The 16,672-nt window shown below is 53.8% G+C and overlaps 1 protein-coding gene across 1 annotated transcript in view; it reads right to left on the bottom strand.

Moving 5' to 3' along the window:
• Positions 1–12,573, bottom strand: part of Nectin1 (nectin cell adhesion molecule 1) — a 60,658-nt gene extending 48,085 nt beyond the window's left edge. The window contains exon 1 of the mRNA XM_051156262.1: positions 11,636–12,573. Coding sequence (XP_051012219.1) covers positions 11,636–11,714 — 79 coding nt within the window. The 5' untranslated portion in view covers positions 11,715–12,573. The remainder of the gene's footprint in view (positions 1–11,635) is intronic.
• Positions 12,574–16,672: the final 4,099 nt, after the last annotated feature.

Raw genomic sequence — 16,672 nt, 5'->3', positions numbered from 1 at the left:
TGGGCATTCTCACTTAAAGGAACTGGAACCCTGAGGTGTCACATGCTGTGTGTGAGGGTAGCGGGCAGAGGGCTGCTGGCCAGAATAGTATGTTGGCCATCTTTCAGAGAATGTAGGGATGAACTTGCCCACCCCTATTGCACAAGGGTGGTGAGGAGTATGTGGGAGTCAGAATCTAGAGGCTCTCTCATTTAAGCCTTGCTTCCAACTACCACTTAAGAAAGACCAAATGGCCCCAGAGAGCCACCAGGCACCAGGTGACCATCTGAGGTGGGGGCACATCTTTAAGGGCACATGTTTGCTCCCAGTCTGGAGGAGGGAATCTCTTGACAGTACGATGCGGGGGGGGGGTGTTCCTCCTTTGGAGCCTGACCCTTCCCCTTCTAGACTCAGCACCCTTAGGTGACGAGGTAACGATGGCCATGGTATGATGTCAGACCCTCTCAGCTATCAGTCACTTTCCCATTCTAACGCTTCACCCCAACTTAACAGTTCAGGGAACCCACGTTTAGACATCATATGGCATCGATCCATAGGCCAACACAAGTCACTCATAAAAACCTTGAGACCAAAATAACTTGTGGGTTCAACGTTGAAAAGAAAAAGAGTGAAACAAGTTGCTTGTAATCCCATAGACAAAACAATTATGGCAGTGACCTTGGCGTCTCTGCATGGCACTGGGGGCTGAGCAGGTCCTGGCTGGGAGAGCCAGCATCTCTGGCCACCTCTCACCTCCAGTACCTGCTCTGCATAAGCATCAGGAGCTGGATGGAACCCCTCTCCCCATGAAGATGGCGAGCATCTAGTCAGGAGTATGCTCACGCATATAAAAACACACACACAGCACATGACTTCATGTGCGCATGCACACACACAGCCATAAACCTCCATAGTACACACACAGAGGACATAAAAACACTTGTGAAGAACACACATAAACCATACAGATTATTACCACAGTGCAAGCTGCATCCACAGTGCTGAGGGGATGGGGTAATTAATGGAGTGATAGGGGGCAGACAGGGTAATGGGAGACACTGCCTGAGAATGATAGGCGCATGCAGAGCTCAGGGCGGGGTGGGCATGGAGACTTCCCAGCTATCCCTGCGGCGGCGGCGCTGTGAGGTGGGCGCCAAGGACTATCACTGACTCCCCTCCTTTTTCACCCCTGTTTTTCTTCAGCGCAGACCCAGGCCCATTATCTGCCTCCTGGGAGGGCTGAGAAGGGTGCTATGGCGGGGACAGAGGAGGGAGCAGGGGGTGGGTAGGGCCTGTCGCCTCAGTTCCCCTAAAGGCCCATCCATCAAGCCATCGGAGATAATCAGTGCTCAGCTGGTTCAGGTCACTGATGACTCTCTGGGCACCATAGACACAAAGAATAAATTTAGGAAGGGGCTGTGTAGGAGGTATCTGGATAGCAGAGCTGCTGCCCTGCCTGGGAAGAGAGAGAAGGCCCATCCATCATTCTGAGAGATGCAGCAATCTAGGCCAATGAGATGGCGACGCTTTGGGGCGGGGTGGCGGGCAGTAATAATAAAATCATCTTGTGCATGGTGTGTCTCCTCCATTCGTGTCTTATTTACACCTGGGAGATGCCTATCCCTGCCTGCGCTCAAACCGAGACCACCCCCCCACCGCCACCCCCCAGAAGAGGTTGCGGAATACAGCCACCATAAAAGCAAACCTTTCCAGGGAGTAGAGGAGAGGAGTTGTGGAGTGACTTGACCCAAAAGCAAGCCCTGGGCAGGGGGCCCCTTTGTGATCACTGGGCAAGCCCTGGGTTTGGGGAGGATCCAAGCAGGTTGTAAGCCTGCTTCTTCTAGGAGCTTTCGAGTAGATCCCAATGTGGGGAACGCAGAGCATGGCTCTGGCTGGTGTCTGGGCCACAGGGGCCACATCGTGATTCGAGCTAATGGAGCATGGACAATCAGAGAGAGGGTCTGGGAGGAATTTCTCTTTGGCTTCGAAGCCGATCAGATGACTTTGTTTCAGTCCAGCTAGCTTCCTAATTAAGCCAGTGGAGCTGTGGGGCTAGAGTCCACTGGGTGACCTGTTGGGTCATGGGTGCCAGGAAAAGCTCTAGCCCTTGGTGAGCCTGAGAGTGCAATATGTGCAAAGGCCATGATTAGTCCCCAGCCACAACAGGGGAAAAGGTCTGATTTTTCTGCCTCGAAGATTGCCTCTGCTGGGCTCATTCTCTACCCTGCTGCACGCTGAGGCTCCCAGGCCGCTGCCCCCTCCCACCCCCATGCCCTGCCTCCACTCCAACTCCTGGTCCCCAGCTTCCCTGGGGCAGAGGAAGCACTGGCCCTTTCATCCTAGGGGATCAAAGCGTCTTGCACAGGTGAACACCCTAAATCCGCCCCCAGCAGAGGCCCCTCCCTTCCCATCTTTTGAGATCTCTGGGAGACAGCAAGCGAGATCATAACCTCCCTGAATCTGGGATGAGCTCTGGACCCACCCACGATCTGTGCCCAACCCAGGAACCTTGATACCTACTGGGAGCAGTTCTTGGCAAGTTCTCTCCGAGGAGCCATTGCCTTGCTTCTCGTACCTGCACAGAGCATGGTAGGAGGGCCCCACACTGGCGCTGGGAATGTGTAGACTCAGGATAGAAGAATAACAGCGTAATATCGATTCTGTTCTAGCACAGCCAATGAATACTCCTGAGGTCCAGGATGGGTGGGAACAGGATGGTCCCGGACCATATTAACTGAGCTTCTAAAACTTCTAATATAGCCAAAGGATGTCACCGGAATAGCACCAGGACTCTTGAAGACCCGATGCTCCCAGGCCATTTAACCACAGAGCCAGGCTATGTGGGGGTCCTCAAAGGGACAAAGATGTGAGCAGTGTAGTGCTATGCGCAGGAACTGAACTGACTGCTCTTAATGTCTGTGAGCGCTTGGGGTGCCTCCACCATTTGCCCACAACACCTGGGAAGAGAAGCTTAGCTGAGTAGAAGCATCATGGGCATTGGGTCTGACTTCCTAGACCCGAACTCTGGCTCTGCCACTCATCAGCCGAGTGGCCACAGGCAAGTCACCTAACCAGTCTGGGCCTCATCTTTCCATATATAAAAACAGGCAAACCACATTTATCATGAACATCCCACGTGACCCGCGATAGCCATTAAGTTATTACATGACGCTGCCAACAGTGTCTGGCACCCAAGATCTCTGAACACAAGTTTGTTTCACCATCATTATTATTCATGCACGTACCTATCCACACAGCAGCGCTCTTAAGCCAAGTTAGGCCACGGGGACACCAAGCTCTATCAGCAATGGTATTCCCAGCCTTACAAGGAAGATAAATCCCAAGCTCAACAAACTACGAGGCACCAATGAGGTATAGGAAGACTTTAAGATGAGAAGTTATCCTCAGCCAGGGGGCAGACCGTGAAGGCTTCATGATGCCATTGGCTAGGAGTTAAAGTTTGGAATCAGCATTTAAAGGAAATAGTGGACAATGTTCAGAAACAGCATGTGCAAAGGCACTGGGGTGAGAAAAACACTTGGCTCGAACTGAGGAGTGTGCAGTGTGCAGGTGGGGGCAGTGAGACTGCAGGGAGGGAGCGGCCATCACATGTTCCTGGGCTCCTGAGTGTCCTTCTCAGGTGTTTCCTGAGAGGGTGGGAGTCAGGAGTCAGGGCCAGATGCAAGGCAGGAGCTGCAGTAGCAGCCTACCAGGGAGATGCCGTCATCAGAGCCCACAGCCACAGTGTCCATAGGGCTGGCTTGGCATCTTCTCTAACACTCCACCTCAGAGATAGAGAAGGGAACCACCTCCCCATCCCAGTGTCATTTATATACCAGAAGTGGCTTGAAGGGGCTCACAGGGATTGGCCTGGAGCCATTAGTGGCCTCTTGCTCCCTTTCCTCCCGGCAGAGTTGACTGCGTCTGCCCAAACAGATCACGCTCCCATCTCCACTGACTCATGGGGCAGCCATACCAGCTCATCTCCCTTGCCAAAGCGTGGGCTCCCCTGTGTGACCCCCTTATGGGAGCAGGGAAGATCAGGGAGCCCAAGTGTGCTCACACCAGTTATTTGGGTCTGGCCTGCATTTTCCTCATAAGCCTGAGGCACCAAGAGGGATCTTGTTTGTTTTTCCTTGTGACACCCAAGGAGCCATGCTGGTGTTCTGGTATGCTGGGTTTCAGGCAAGGAGCAGCAGCAGAGGAGGGTACAGGCAGAGCAAGGCTGGTTGCTCACAGATACTAGAGCTTGCTATGAAACAGACACCCTCATCTTTGGGGGAAAGAACTCCAAAAGTCCCTACCAGTTACTATGGTCAAGGTACCCAACTCCAGGGAGATGGGACATGAAACCCTGACAAGGCTATTAGGTGGTTCTTGGTAGCAGCTGGCTCCTTCTTTCAGGCCTGGATGGAACTCCAGTTAGAGATGGGGAAGATGCTTTTGCCACAGGCTCTCTAAGTCTCTTTCCTCTTTGGGATGGAAGACAGGCAAAGGCCACTGAGGATTCTGGCTCTAATTCCCCTTGTATGTGAGATTGGTATATTGTCCCTTTCCCTAAGGACCCTCCTCTATGGACCGATGGTGGGTGGAGCCTGTAGTCAGCTCCTTTCAGAGAACAGCCTGGAAGAGAGCCAGGTCTAGTCCGCCACAGGCAGAGGGCAGAACTGAGCATCCAGTTGGTTTCCAGCTTTGAGGTGCAGGCATCCTGGGACTCTGGAGGGATGGCCTCCATTTAAGCCCATTGATTGACCCCAAGCTCTCAATGGGACAGTCTTGTGCCCATGGCCAATGGCCCATTTCTCTTCCCGGACCACGCCTGCAGCTGGGTCCCAAAGGAGCCACGAGCCAGCGGAACTAATGTCCTCTAATGAGATTCGGGCCAGAGTGGTCAGGCGGGTTTTATTGTCTGTGGCTGGTAATGAGACTCCTCGTAAACTGCGAGTGATTTGGGGGTCTGTGCAGACTAGAGGTGGCAGGGGTTGCCTGGGCGAGGGAGTTGACTCAAAGTGCCAAACTGTATCTCCAAACCCCTCTTGGGTGCTCCATCCACCTCCTGATGCTTTCTGGGCTCCTGCTCTCTGCCTGAGCCAAGCCCACACCCTGTCCTGGCGTGCCCATGCCCTGGGGCTCCACGCTCACACCTCAGGGCCCTGCCCTTGTCTCAGCCCACATTCCCACAGGAGGTTTCTCACTCTCCTCCCCCCTCCCTCCCTGCCCCCCCCCCCCCGTACCCCATGCCAACCTAGGCTCTGTGGTCATCTCAGCAGCACTTTTCTCTGTGTTTTCTACTCACCCCTTACCTCCCCCGGGAGCTGGCATACCTGCTGTGGGGGCAGGGAGAGTGGAAGCTGGTGGTTGCTGACAATACCAATGACTGTATCGTGGACACAATGATGACTTGACTCAACCCCTGCTGTGTGCCCATCCCTGCCTGTTTCTTCTTTCTGGTCTAGAAGGATTTACCCTCAGAAGCCCTGTCTCTAATTTGCCCGCGTGGGAAAGGCAACAAATCACCGAACTAATATTCCTTTTCCTCATCTGTAAAAGGAGAACGATATTAACTCTAACACACAATTTCGGCTGCAACTCTGAGTGCAAGGTTGCACCGACATTACTCTCACGACCACATAATCCAAGGGTTCTATCTGCAACACCCTGTGACAATTTAGCCCAAGTGTTCCATTTGCAACAGGAGACCCGGAAGAGAAGGAGGCAATCCCAGGAAGGACTTTCTCTTTTCTTGGCCTATAGCACCTCACCAGGAGCTGTTACCTCCCCTCCCCTCAGATGTAGAAGTTTGAAGAAAAAGCAGGAACCAAGAGTCCCAGGCCCTCCCTGCCAGGCCCTGGCCTCTGCCTCTGCCTCTGCAAGCACTCCAGATGGGCAATGGCGTCCCAGCTGGGCTGCATCCAGGGAGCAAAGCCTGGAGAGGCCTAAGTGACAAGCTACAGAACAAAGGCTGCCCAGCACCTGCTGCCTGTGCAGTACTCAGCCTCCACAGGACTGGCCTTGGCAGGTACCTTCAGCTAGTTAGGCCACCCGGGCCCTCCCACCATGCCATCAGCTCCCAGGTGGCTGTAGCATCATGTCCAAATAGGAGCAGGGACTTACTCCCTTAGTGCCAGGTTGGAGAAAAATGGAGCGAGGCTGGCAGTGAGCAGGCAGCTCAGTGGCTTTCTCAAAGGAGCATAATGGTGGTACTACCTAATGAGTAGACACAGAGGGGAGGGGCCAGTCAGAGAAAAGACACGGGGCAAGCAGCCCGGCTCTTGGTCCATTTTGTGTTATCACAGGCTAGCCTTGAGCCAATCATCACTTTTCATTCACCGTTCTCCACCTTGTCTGGCAATCTTGCGAGGCATATCAACAGAGTTCTATTTTGCAGATGGGAAAACTGAGGTTCAGGAGGCACCTCTGCTAAGGTTTCTCAACTAGTCATCTGTAGAGCTGGGATTCCAACCTAGTTTGGCCAGTTTTACAAGGCTGGGCCACCAAGATGAGTTAAACGCCTGGTTACAGGACAGGGACAGCTAAGTGACCTGCTTCTCTGCCCTTCACAGAGAGACTGGGAAAGGCACAGATCCCATGCCCTACCCCTGAAGAATAAAAACCTATAACTGCCCCTTTTCTGCACTTCCCCCAGATGAAGATTACTTGCCTACCCATTGTCTCAAAGCCCTACATTCTGCTATCACAAAAGCGTGGTATCTGTCTTGGGTCTCTTCTGTGGCACCAGGGTTTGCCTCTCCTTGTGGAAAGGTCAGGGTTCTGACAGCATGCCTGACTTCTTGTCTCAAATCTCTTCCCTTTTCTCTTCTTCCAGCTCCACCAGGCTCTTGGGGCTTAGAGGGTTAACTGGACACAGGGGTGTTATCTCCAGCTCAGGGCATTCCCTCTGCAAGGTGATCCAGCTCAGATCTTAAGTTACCTCCTGTGCTAGGCAGCACATCTGCTGTTGGCTCTGCAGGCCTGCTCTCTATGGAGTGGGGTTGGCAGCACAGGGGTATATGTGCCTGCTTGGCTTGGGAGAAGAGGTTAAGCTCCTGAGACTGCTGTTTCCCTATTCCCTGTCCCTCACTGCCACCTCTTTTTCTAACTAGTGGGCTCTCTCCTGCCACCCAAGCCTAGGATTCTGTCAGGTACATTCATGTTGCTGAGCTGGCCACCCACCTGGCCCTGCAGGATTCTGATGGGGACCAAAGTCTCACTTCTGCTCTTTTAAAAAGGACACCGTGGCAGCTGGGCATGGTGGCACACGCCTGTAATCCCAGCACTTTGGGAGGCAGAGGCAGGTGGATCTCTGTGAGTTCCAGGCCTGCCTGGTCCACAAGGCAAGTCCAGGACATCCAAGGCTACACAGAGAAACCCTGTATTGAAAAACAACAACAACAACAACACACACACACACATACACACACTTGGGGGGTGTGGCAGTGTGGTACCCAACTTCCTAAGTGCCCAAGCAGAAAGTAGAGGTGCCTGAGGAGGAACTGAAAACCTATGTCCCTTGGCCCCTTCCAGACATTTCAGGATCTTGAGAGCCCACGGAGCAGGCTCTAGCATTCCTCTGTTGGCTAAGGAGACAACAGAAGGCTGACAGAGGGAAGCCTTTCCAGGTGTTGTCAAGGTCTTGTGCTCCTCCCAGCAAGGATTTAGTAGAAAGCCAAGGACAGAGACGCAGGAAGCAGCATCAAGGCTTCCTATTTCCAAAGGACTGGGATCCAGAAGCTTCCCCCAGAGCCAGCTAGCCAAGAGCAAATCCTGGGTCTCCTCTCAAAATCACCCTCAAGTCACTGATACAGACACAGGCGTCGTCAAGGCTCAACCCGTCTGAATGCCGTAAAAAATCAGTTATGTGTGAACATGCTATTTGGTACTCAAAGCTCCAGCTCCATGGTAATCTGCAAATATGAGCATATATACTCCCTAATTCTAGTCCCGGCAGATCTGTACTTGCAGCAGTGAATTGTAGATGACCAACACCATCACACAAAGCCCTGTACACATGTGTAATACACCCACACTAGACCAAAGGTGAGCCTGTCAGAAGTGTCAGGGGCCAAGTTCCCCAACTGGCTACTGTCCATTCTCACCTGGTGTGCTGCCTAATGTTCAAAGGGGGTGGGGGGTGGGGGGAGAAGGAAGAAAGAAAGCAAAGAAAAAGAAAAGCCCAACAGGTGACTTTGCAGACACCTTTCTGCCCCTTCTTCAGTTAGGTGTTCAATTTGCCAAGTGAACCAGGAAAGATACAATCAGAAGAGTCGAAGCTGTAGTCACACCTCCCTTGGGTGTTTTCTGTTTGTGCTGAACAATGAACATTAGTCAGCTGCTAAACAATGGTAGCATCAGAGATGCAGCAATGGGAGCCGACCCTCTGGCCCTCCATCCCGTCCCACTGGCTCAGCTGTGGGCACAGCCATGCTGGCAGCCTACAACTGGGCCCCCAGGCCAGGCAGCCTAGGCGATTGCCCAGGTGGGCTTGTTGTGCAGAGCCAAGTGGCCAAAGAAGGAACTGGCAGCCTACAAATGGTCCCCAGCTTGCAATAGGGAACCGCTGACTACATGCCCCACATGCGCACTGCGAGTCCAGGTTCAGAGAGCACCTTCTGGGCCACTGGGCCAGGCCTACTGGGCCCAAGCTCTGCAGTGTCTAGCCTTCCCTCCGGCCTTGAAGGTTAGGCTTTGACTCTGACTCAGATGCTCTCCACAAGGCTGCCTGACTAATAGGCCTAGAGACGGCTGTTTTACACTGCAAGCCTCAGGCCAGGAGAATGGGTTCTGCTATAATGCCTGGCCCAGTAAGCCCGAGCCCACCATGTCTGTGAGAAACAGGAAGGAGGAAAAGAACCCAACCGCTTGGCTCTGGGGGCTTCAAAGGAGAGCGCCAGGAATGATGGGTGCTGTGCACAGGTAGCCTAGCCTGGCAGGTCTATGCACAGTGAGCTTGACACCTAGGGTGTGGGTTTTCTTTCTAGACCAAAGGTGTAGGGAAGCCAATTAGAGAGGGTGTGGCATAGGTGGGACACTTACTTCCCACACAGTTTCTCCACCCCTTCCTCTTCTGGCTTCCAACCCTGGGTGGGTAGCCCTGACCCTCTCTCTCCTCTAAGTGAGCACCCTGGAAGGAGCCTGCCACCTCAGGAAACAAAGACGAAGCTCCTGGGCCCTTTCTACGCTGCCTGTACCATCTGTCATATAGAAACATACTTCAAAAGCCAGGTGGGCTGTTATAAAGGCAGGAGCCATCACACACACTGGGGGCTCCTTCCTCTCTACTTCCTCAATGCTCCCCACCCCCACCCCACCCCTGAAAATCCAGGAGAGAGTAACAGACTGGCAAATCCCCCAGAGAAGGGCAAGAAAAAGCTGAGGAGAGGGAGAGGGAGGGAAACAGTGGGGATGGGTTGCCAACTAGGCCTGCCAGCTTCCTTGGTCCAAGGACCTGAGTGAGTGTGGCTATGTCTAACTGCTGTGTGCCACAGTGGACCTCAGGGAGCAGGTAGAGGAAGCAACAGAGACACAGAAGAAGGCTCCATCTAGGTGAGTCCAGGAACCTTGGCTGCCTCAGCTGTACCCATCCACCAGTCACAGTCAGGGGCAGAGAGCACTTACAAAATACCTCTTAGCTGTGATTTCATTCTGGGCATCCTAGCCCCTCGGTTGGATTTTTGGTAGGGGAACATCTGCTTTGAGCCAGGTGTCACCCACCTCTCTGTTTCTACCTCTTGTGTGGGTGGGGTGGATGGAGCACAAGGGGCCTCTAACCCAAAGTGATAAAATTGATCATGCTTCAACCCAAAACTGGAGGAAATGGAGCAACAAACAGAACATGTAGTAGGCTGATCCTTTCTCAAACCCTCTGGCCCTTTGTCCATCCCAGGATTGGGTTAACCCCTAGTATGCTAGGAATCCTTAGGGCTCTTGGCAAAGTGCTTGCACTGGGTTCCAGGAGGAGTTGGGGATTTAAAAGCTGCTCTGAAGTCCAACCTATGCTGACGATGTACATTCAGAGGCTGAGCTTCTCTGTGTACTTCACTTGACATCATCAGCAAGAAAGTGAATGGAAGAATCTCTCACCCCCACCCGGACCACACCACTGGAGGGTTCAGTATGACCCTGTGCTGACAGTGGACAGTGGTGTGGAATTTTCCCTCCTGGGACACCCAAGAGGGGTACACTCCACAATGGCCCGTGTACCTGGCTTCCCCAAATTGCCTTCCTGGCATCCACCACTGATGGAGAGGTGCAGTGCCCCCAGTAGCAAGCTGGCTAGCAAGAGGAGGAGGCAAGTAAGGGAAGCAGAGGCCAGGCTCTTGGCTTCCAGGAGTGCATCCAAGCCACACCTGGACAGTCAGACCAGCCTCTCCCTAAGAAACTGCCTGGCAAGCCTTCAGAATCGCAGTGGCTGAGAATCCAATATTCTTAATCCAGGAGGCGCTGTCTATATTCCAGCCCCCTATTCTTCCACCCTCAGTGGATGACCATGAGCTACCTTCAAGCTTCCTCTAGCTTTCCAAAACCCCATCTTCCTAGGGCCAGAGCTCACTTCAGGTTTCTTTATGGGAGGGGGAGGGGTAGCTAGAGAGATACTTTCCCCACTTTGACCCAAATTAGTGTCTTGACGGCAGCCTAGCTGCTTCCCCAGGGGACACAAGGGGTTAAATCCAGGCGAGGGGACTCGGTAGGATTTGCCTCCTAAACGCATTTTCCAGTTCATTCCCCAGCACAATATGCCCGGCCCGTCCCAGCCTCCGCCCCCACCCCACCCGTCAGAATGGGCTGCCATGGGCCACCCCAGGGTCGGGCGCCGAGTTAACCCCTCTTCTGCCGGCAGCTCCCACCTCGAGGAAAGACACGCGGGACACTCTCGGGGCCTCTCGGGAAAGTGGGTCATGCGGCCACCTGGCTGGCATGAAGCCCACGGAGCTTCCTCCTGGGAGAGTCCGCCGCTTTAGAAGTAGAGTTCCAAGGCGGAGCCCAGTCCCGCGCAAGGTCGAGAGTTTGCCATCTCCAGGCAGCCTGGCCTCACCCTCCAGAAAAGGAACCGCAGGTGAGCAAGAGGCCGCCTGTGCCGCAGGAGCGGACTCCGAGCGCCCGCTGTGGGGCGATGTGGGGCAGGAGGGGGCTCCCGCGAGCCCGAAACCGTCTGACAAGAGGCCGCCAAAAGAAACGAAGAACAACCCCCCCCCCAACGCCGGGCCGCCCCGCCACCCCCCAAGCCCACCAGCTAGGAGACTGACGCCCTCCCCCTGGGGCTGTTGTCTCATACCCGGAGCCCGTGATTACGGTGATTATTTTGCATTTATGTAACACACAGTGTTTCCAAACTGCTTCTCGAGCTGAGAACTGGTTATTAAATAAATAGAACCCTATTACATATTATTATTTTTGTGAAGAACTGAGCGGAGAAAGTGCTTTCTTGCTACATAGAGACGTGCATCCGATTGCTTCCCTGCAGGGCAGGCTGTTGGGCTTCTCAACCCCTTTCTCCACGGTGCCACCTCCTGCCCCCCCTTATCCAAGCGTGACCCAACTTTTCTGGCTCGGTTCGCTTTCTACAACCCATAGTCGTGCCCCGTCATCCAGCTCCCAGTCCCGGGGAGGTTCTGGTTGGGTGGGGAGCATAGGGGGGAAGCAGAGGCAATCGCCTTACCTGGGAGGAAGAAGGCGGTCAAACCGAGAGCGAGTCCCCACCAGCGTCCAGCGGCGCCCGCAAGCCCCATCCGAGCCATCGGGGGGCGGGGGTCCGGCGAAAGGGGCGGCCAGGAGGGCGCTCCTCGCGCTCCAGAAACCAGCCTGGAAGACGAGGGCGGATCGCTGGTGCCCGGCAAGCGCTCGGAGGATCCAGGTCAGCCGCAGCCGTCGGCCGGGGCGGGGTGGGCTGGGTGGGATCCGCGCGGCCGCAATCCCGGCCCGGGGCTGCCGCCGGCTCAGAGCCTCGGCAGATGCCCGCCGCAAGTTGCACGAGTCATGCCCCCTTCGCCTCCTCTGCTCTCCTCCTCGACCCGGTCCCCGCCCTCTTCTTCCACGCAGAGCCGGCTGGGGAGAGGGACCCACCCCCGGCGCGCCCGGCTGCCGGGCTAGCGAGGCGCAGGCTCCCGGCCCTGGGCTCGTTCACACCCTCCCGCTCGTCTCCAACTTGCAGGCGTCCATGGCCGGCCGTTCTCCGAGGGTGGCCGGGCGGTGCGGAGGGCTCGGGGCCCAGGCTGTGGTGTGCGGCTACGGCGGCCAGCTGCCCGCGAGGCTCGGGGCTGCGCGGTCTTGGAGGAGCGTAGGGAGAAAGCCGGGTGCGCCACGAGTCCCCACCGCCGCCGCTGCGCCCGGTGCGGGCGATCCGCAACAATGTGGAGCTTCCCGGGCGCCGAGGCGAGCCGCGCTCGCTGCTCTCCCTCTCTTTCTCTCACTCGCCGATCCAGCCTCTCACCCGCTCTCCCGTGATGTCAGCCCGGGGGGAGGGGTTAGCGTTAACCCCCTCCTGGCTCCCACGCGCCTGGCCCAACCCTGCCCGGGCCTCCGCCCGAACTCCCGCACCTCCCAGCCCTATGCAGCCGTGGCTGCGAGCGTGGCCCTGGGCTTCTGTTCAGGGCCCCTTAGTAGCTAGATACCCCTTGGGTCGCCTTCGGTCGTGGAGAGGGCGGGAGGGCGGCTGCCCTCCTCGGTCGATGACAAAGGGAGGCAGTGACCCCTAGCGGCCAGCAAGGGGGAGAAGCGGCTCCATGGGGGTGGAGTTAAGATGGGGAGGGGGGCTGCCGTGGGAAGACGAGAGAATGCCGTATCTGGCATTGTCCAAGCTCCGAGGGCTTTTCCAACCTTCTCCTCCAACCCTGGGCCCATTTCTCAGATGAGGAAACAAAGGCCCAGAAGAGGGCGTGGAGAGTGGTCCCGGGCAGAAAGAAGAACACAGTCTAGAACCCAGCTGCTAAAGCCTCTGCTCCTCAAGATCTGGGCGCCAGACAGAGCTGCCTTGCGGAGGGCTAACTGCGAAAGCGGTGGAGAAGCGGAGGGAAAGCATTAGTGAGTGCGATCAGGGCACTCAGGTTTCTAGTGGGACTTCTATGAATCTCATTGCCTTCAGGGGGTCCTTGTCCCGAAACTGAAGCATTCTGCTTTTCCCCAAACAGCGAGAAACCGTGCCGGCTCCTAGTGCCTGCATATCGTTTCTGAGCGGTTTGCGGGATTCCCGCTAATGCGGCCCATCCAGTCGGTGTCCCAGAATGGCCAGGACTCTCCGCCCCATCCTGTTTGCCACCCACCACATCCGGGTGGCTTCTTGCCAAGGTGACTGAGCCTGAGGGGCCCTTCGCTCCCTGAAGCCTGGACCTTCTGTCCCCATCCTTAGTCTGGGAGAGGCAGACAGACAGGGTTTCCCAGTCGTGAGATCTGAACACTCCCCAGAGGCCTGAGCTGACAACGCCCCCCTTTGCCCTTTGCCCAGCCCCAAGGGCACAGATGCATAGGGAAGCAGCCAAATTCTGATAAAATGTAAATTTTTCTTTGGAGGGGGTGGGGGGTGAGGAGGATGGAGGAGAGTGACAGTTTTCCACTATTGGCCTCATGACCTCGGCCTCCTAAATAAGTCACTCCACTCACAGGAACACTCTCCGTAGTCTTTTATGTTTCGCATGTTTAACTCAGGACGGACTTTGTACCACACTACTGCCTGACCTGGGAATACATTGCACCTTCTGATAGGGTGCTGGGTCTAGCGGGAGGAGGGGGGCGCTGCGGGGGCACCGGGTAGGGGTGGGGGACTGGGGAGGAGGACGGACTCAAAACCAGAAGTTCTGAAGACTCATTCACTACAGCATGGTGTGGGTTTTCAGAATCACTACAGAAGCATCTAGCTTAGCCTGGGCTGGGCTGGACTAGAAAGACTTCTGTGGGAAGGGAGCGACTGGGGCTGACAGGAGGCATCCACCAGACACAGTCCTTCAAGCAACTGGGTCTGAGGTAGGGGTCAGTGCAGGGGAAACCATGAAAGGGTGAGCACCATCTAGGGTATTGGGGAAGGGGTTCATAAATACTTGGTTCTACCCCAGCCTCAGCTTGGGGGTAAGGTCAGGCCTATAATCAGAATCATGCCAGGTAGCCCCAGGAGGGTCTTAATCCACGGAATGCCCTGTCAAATTCAGCAAGTTAGTGGCCAGGCTGGCAGCCAGGAATCTTCCATCTGGCTGGCAAGTGCTTTTAAGCTTGTCAAAGCCAAAAATGAGTTTCTTGCTTGTGCCTAACATATCACAGGAGCTGAACGGTTGTGTGTTCAAGGGGGTAATTCCAGATACAGCAAGTTCTGTCAACTCCCTTCCCTTCTCACGCTTGTGGAGCTTTCCTGGATCTGTTAGTCTTTTTGTTGTTATTTTTTTTTTTTTTAAAGCTTTTCAAGACAGGGTTCTCTATGTTGTCTTGGCTGTCCTGGACTCCCTTTGTAGACCAGGCACTTGATTTATAGACCAGGCTGGCCTCAAACTCTCAGCGATCCATCTGCCTCTGCCTCCCATGTGCCATCATGCCCTGCCTGTTGGTTTTTAAGAATGGGTTTTTCTGTGGCTATCCTGGAACTCATTTTTGTAGACCAAGGTAGCCTTGAACTCAGAGATCTTCCTGCCTCTGCCCCAAAGTTGTGAGCCACCATGCCCAGCTTTAGATGCCTTTCTAATAATAACAGCCAGGCGTGGTGGTGCACGCCTTTAATCCCAGCACTTGGGAGGCAGAGGCAGGTGGATCTTTGTGAGTTTGAGGCCAGCCTGGTCTACAAATCAAGTTCAGGATAGCCAAGTCTATACAGAGAAATCCTGTCTCAAAAAGGAAAAAGAAAGAAAAAAGAAAAACAAAACCACAAACAAACACACAAAAATTAAACAAGGCATCCAAAGAGGGCGTTTGTCTTAAGGTGGAGAATGTGCCGGCAAGTGGCTGAGGCACTATAGCTCCTACAGTATATACTGTAGTCAGCTATATACATGCAGGAAGGCTGACAGTTAGCTGCTGCCCTTAAGGATCATTCAGATTTGAGCCCAGGAGGCAGAAGAGAGAATTTCAGGAAGGTGGTACTATTTGTGCAAGAGTATGGAAATGTTTGAAGGTAAGGGTTCTGCCTTTGTGGGAATGGCAAGGGGTTTAGTTTGTTTTCCAGTCTAAAGGAGTGTGAGAGAGGGGCAGGTAGAAGCAACAGGGTTGCAAAAGATCAGAAGGGTTTTTGTTGTTGTTGTTGTTGTTGTTGTTGTTGTTTGGTTGGTTGGTTTGGTTTTTGCTGATGAGAAGGAAAATAGGACCAGGCATCAGAAGGGCACAGGCTGTGCTCCTAAACTCCCCCTCCCCCAAAACACACCTAGCTGTCCTGAAACTCACTCTGTGGACCAGGCTGTCTTCAAACTCAGAGATTCTTCTGCCTCTGCCTCTTGAGTGCTGGGATCAAAGGTGTATACCGCTGTCTCTAGGAGCCCAGGTGTCGCCCTTGCCTCTTCTTGCTTAACTCTCATGTTCCAGCCTGAAAGCAAAACCTGGTGTTTCTGCTGAGTGGTGGCGGCGGTGGCAGCAGCGCCGCATGCCTTTAATCTTAGCACTCAGGAGTCAGAGTCAGGACAATCTTTGAGTTCAAGGACAGCCTGGTCTACAGAGCGAGTTCCAGGACATCCAGGGCTACACAGAAAAAAAATCCTGTCTCAAAAAGACCAAACCAAACAACAACCCCCAAAACCAATCAAACTAAAAACGAATGTGATGGTTCTGCTGCATCTATGCCTTATACAGATGGCACTACTGCACTTCTGCTTTCCTAGGCTCATGGTATCTGTGTGGTCCTCACTGAGGACTAAGAGGATAATATACTGACCAGGCACATGGGACTTTGATGGTCCAAATGCCTGAATTCAAATTCTTCCTCCATTCCCCACTCCCCTCTTTTGACAGGACCCTGACTGTCTTGGAACTCACTATGTAGACCAGGCTGGCCTTGAACTCACAGCATTGTTCTGTCTCTCTCTTTCTAGTGCTGGGATTAAAGGTCTGGGCCACTACACCTGGTTTAAGAGGTGTTTCCCCCCCCCCCCCCCCTTGTTTTTGTTTTTTTCTTTTCCACTCCAGTTCAGAAGATTCCATTCTTGTTATTTTGTTTGTTTCTTTGTTTTGTGTTTGAGACAGGGTCTCTTTATGTAGCCTTAGCTATCCTTGAACTTGCTATATAGACCAAGCTAGCCTTGAACTCACAGAGATTCACCCACCTCTGCTTCCTGGAATGAAAGACCTGGCCCCCAACACTGTGTTGTTTTTGTTGTTTATTTGTTTTTTGTTTTTGTTTTGTTTTTTGAGGCAGGGTCTCACTGTGGCCTTGGCTAGCCTTGAACTTAGTATGTAATTGAGGTTGACGATTTACTTTTTTCCTGCCTCCATTTCCCAAGTGCTAGGTTAATAGCTGTGTATCACCATGGCCAACTCTGGATTCAAATTATTTTTAAAATTCTTACTTTATGGGGCTGGGAAGATGGCTCAGCGGTTAGGAGCACTGGCTGTTCTTCCAGAAGATCCGGGTTCAATTCCCAACACCTACATGGCAGTTCCCAGCTGTCTGTACCTTCAGATCCAGAGGAACTGAAATCCTCACACAGACATGCACATAGCCAAAACACTGATACACATAAAATAATAAATAAATAAATCTTAAAAATTTTTCTTACTTTATTATTTTTAATTA

This window comes from Acomys russatus, chromosome 14 (genome assembly GCF_903995435.1).
Source record: "Acomys russatus chromosome 14, mAcoRus1.1, whole genome shotgun sequence".
Classification (NCBI taxonomy): Eukaryota; Metazoa; Chordata; class Mammalia; order Rodentia; family Muridae; genus Acomys; species Acomys russatus.
Note: the sequence above shows the minus strand (reverse complement) of the source record. Positions and strands in the feature narration are given on the sequence as shown.